We start from the raw sequence: 3,509 nt of genomic DNA, 5'->3' as shown, positions 1-3,509 counted from the left end.
GAAATGCTTGCCATTTGCAGAAATATGGAGCAGAGGGGAAGGGGGTGATGCTATGCAAGATAAGTCAAAAGGAGAAAGATAAGTACGAGGTGCTGTCTCCAATATGTGGAATGGAGAGAAATTGGGTCAGATGAAGGCAAATGACAAACTAACCTCAGAATGCTGACCTTAGTTAGCACTGAGACTACCAGAAGCGAGGAGGATGTGCGAGCAGAGAGGGCCAGGTGGGGAGGGAGAGTGGGCTGTGCTGGAGGACAGGACACGTGATGGTGGCTTAGGCGTCAAACACCTGAGGGGAGATCCTGTGCTTGCAATGCTCAAGCGGTGATGTCAACTGATGGCACTTCAGTAAGAATTAGACATGAACAGATAACACTTCCAGGATAGTGTGCATGTCCCAAGCCCACCCGGTCCTTTGAAACATGGTCCAAATAACCAGAATAGCAACAAACATCCACCCCGGAGCAGACAGGCTGGGCACAAGGAGACTCCGGGAAGAGACCAGGTGTTGGCGATTCCTTTATTTCCTGCTCACTCTGCTAAGCTCCTGTTTGTGAAGTCAAAGTCAACAACGAATAAAGTAGCATGAGGCACGTACAGGGAAGCATTTTTCTATCACAGAGAGAGCCTACGTGTGGAAAACTTTTGCACGGCATTAGTGATAGCTATCCGAGAGAGCAAACAGTAACCACAAAGCAGAAGCCAGGCGTTGAGGCCGGAAGGCCGCCGTCTGCTGTGGACCATCCAGTTGCCGAGGGAGGCCGACGGCGGGCAGGGAGCGCGGGAGCCCTGGAGCACCGAGAGCCTAGGGCGGCACCTCTGATGGAGCGTGTTTTGTGGGGAGACCTTGAAATGTGGCTGCGAGTCTCGGGTTTCTAAGAGAAAAGGAAAATATCAGACGGGCGTCTGTTGGAGAGTCCTGGGCCAGGCGCCTGCATTACAGGTTCATGCTTTAACAGGCAGCACTGGGCGGTTTTGCTTTTTATGAAAACCCAGGAGAAAAGGCGCAGACCCGCGCAGCGCCACCCACAGCCCGCTCTTCACCCCAGGCTACCTGCGAAGGCGGGCTGCGGGCGTTACGGCTCCTCCTCCGCGCCAGGCTCAGCATCCTCAGCCTCCGCCTCGGCCGCGGCCTCCCCTTCGGCTCCCCCCTCCGGGACGCCTTCTGCCTGATTTAACAGAAAGGGCAGGATCAGAAGTCACGGCGCGGAATCTCGGGCTAGCGCGCACACCCCACTGCCACCGGGCGCAGCACACTCCTGCGAGACCCCCAGCATCCGCCACACACACTCCCCGGCGACGCATACTGGGCACGCTGTGGCGTTCTTACAACATCCGTGCACCTGCCACACGCCCCGGACAAACACGCAGCCCCCGAGCCACACAGACACCGCACAGCCTGTCTGGGCCAGCCTGCGGCCTGGAGGCCCAGGGCAGGACGGGGCGCGGATGGCCAAACCGTGCACCAGGGACGAATACACCGACGTGATGCTTCACGGGGCAGAGCTGCTAAACCTGCCGCCTACCTCCTCTGTGGCCGTCTCTCCCTGCTCTTCCTTGGGTCCGTAAGTAGACAGAGAAGAAAAAACACAAATGCACATAAGTTTTAACAGTTGGATCTAAAAGTTACGCCAACTCTGATAAAGCGCATTCTTGTCAAAATGAAAGACATTAATTTAAGGATAATATCTACAAATAGCTTGGCTGTGACAGCTGCGTGATGGCTACAGACTTCAGCTTAGCATATAATGACATTAAAGGCAGTCTCCATCACTCACACTGCTGAGAAAATATAACTAGCAATATGCTCCCCGATATGCTTAATTCTCTGTCCCCAAAGCACATCAGAGAGCACTGGGGCCACCTAAGCAACAGCGAAGGCCGTGCTGGAAGCAGTTTGTTTTTTCTTTAGAGATTTATTTATGCATACAAGAACTGGGGTACATGCCAGAGATGGGGGGGTGCGAGGATTCCCCTGAGACAGCAGGGAGCAGAACAGGTGGATCCACTGAAATCCACTTCTGAAGGGAGCAGCGGGGAGACAGGAGGGGCCTGCTGTGCCCTGGGGTCACTCTCCGGCCAGGATGGAGCTCGCTGCAGGGCTGGGCACGTCACAGTGCTGTGCTCAACCCCTTGTGCCACCAGGGAGACACTGAACCGGGTACGTTTTTAACACCAGCTTTTGCTTCAACAGAGAAACCGGCAAGGTAAGAGGGGTACCAGGCTCTGCCCCGAAGCTGCTCCGCCAAGCCACGGGGGTGTCCGCTCCCCTGGAGTGAGGTTGCAGGGCCAGGCCAGGACTCCCCAAATGGGAGGAGTTAAGAGTGCCTGCGTCTGTCTGGCCTGCGTCCCCTCCCAGGGCCCTAGAGACGCTCTGGGGCCCTCTGGGGCCGCAGCGCCTCAGCGGCTTTAAGGGGAGGCTGGTCCGCCTGAGCCCGGGGAGGGAGGCAGCGCCCCCTCACCCCTCTGCAAGACGAGGCCCACTGCCTCCTCGCGACCCAGGAGGCCTCTGGGACCGCACGTGAGTGGACCGCGGAGGGCAAGGACAAGCTGGCCACAGGGGGCTCACTCGAGTGTCCTGCTGACCCACTGCCTCCTGCCCACACGGCCCCCCGAAAGGGTGGGAGGCAGGTTTGGGGGGCCACCTGCTGCCTCATGGCGGGTCGCCTGTGCTCGGCGGCGGCCAGAGCAGCGCGCTCCGGCCTCTGAGGTTGGGCAAGTACGGACCAGGCAGGCGTGGCACAGCTGACCCCGCTCAGCCACCCCGAGCGGCCCGCGGGACTCCGCACGAACCCACGCCACTCGCGACACCCCAAGTGGCGGCGCCGAAATGCCGGCCAGGACCTCCTTAAACAGCCGCCCAGGTCGGTCCCTCCCGCGCCCTCCCTGCAGCCAGGGTTCCCGTGGGAAAGACAGCAAAGCTGCAGGCTGCCCCTTGTCCCCAAACTTCCATCCTGAACAAGCTGGCTGAAAATGAACAGAGGACCCGAAAAAACGTCCTTCCAAAGAAGACATGTCAATGGTCTACAAGTAATGCAAATCCAAACCACAGTGAGAACTAGCTCAGCCTGGTCCGCGGGCTTGGGAGGGAGGCACGGGGGCGCTGAGCAGAAAATCCCTGCGGGGTGTGAGAGGAGCAGCCACTGTGGAAACCACGTGGAGGTTCCTCAAAGGTTCAAAGTGAAACTCCACATGCTCCAGCAGCCTACCCGTAGTCTATCACCAAAGGGAAGGGGCGGGATGTCAAAGAAAATTGCACGCAGGTGTTCACGGCAGATTTATTTGCAATCGCCAAGACATGAAACATCCTAAGTGTCCATGAACAGACAAAGAACAAAGAAGGTGTGATGTTAGACAGACAGACAGACAGTGTTAGATATAAAGGGATGGACGGGCGGATGGACAGACAGAAAGACTGATAGATGGCAGATAAATAATATATCGATGATGGATGGGTGGGTGGGTAGACAGATGAGCAGATGGATGGGTAGGTGGATGGGTGGGTGGGT

At 57.4% G+C, this 3,509-nt stretch overlaps 1 protein-coding gene across 1 annotated transcript in view; it reads right to left on the bottom strand.

Annotated features, from left to right (window-relative positions):
• Nucleotides 1-513: 513 nt before the first annotated feature.
• The window catches only part of SH3BGR (SH3 domain binding glutamate-rich protein), a 35,745-nt gene continuing 32,749 nt past the window's right edge, over nt 514-3,509 (bottom strand). The window contains exons 8-10 of the mRNA XM_012730925.1: nt 1,527-1,556; nt 1,055-1,169; nt 514-875 (exon numbers count right to left, since the gene is read on the bottom strand). Coding sequence (XP_012586379.1) covers nt 1,077-1,169; nt 1,527-1,556 — 123 coding nt within the window. The 3' untranslated portion in view covers nt 514-875; nt 1,055-1,076. The remainder of the gene's footprint in view (nt 876-1,054; nt 1,170-1,526; nt 1,557-3,509) is intronic.

This window comes from Condylura cristata, unplaced genomic scaffold, assembly GCF_000260355.1.
Source record: "Condylura cristata isolate star-nosed mole 26May11 unplaced genomic scaffold, ConCri1.0 scaffold00003, whole genome shotgun sequence".
Classification (NCBI taxonomy): Eukaryota; Metazoa; Chordata; class Mammalia; order Eulipotyphla; family Talpidae; genus Condylura; species Condylura cristata.
This window is presented reverse-complemented; position numbering and strand designations above follow the sequence as displayed.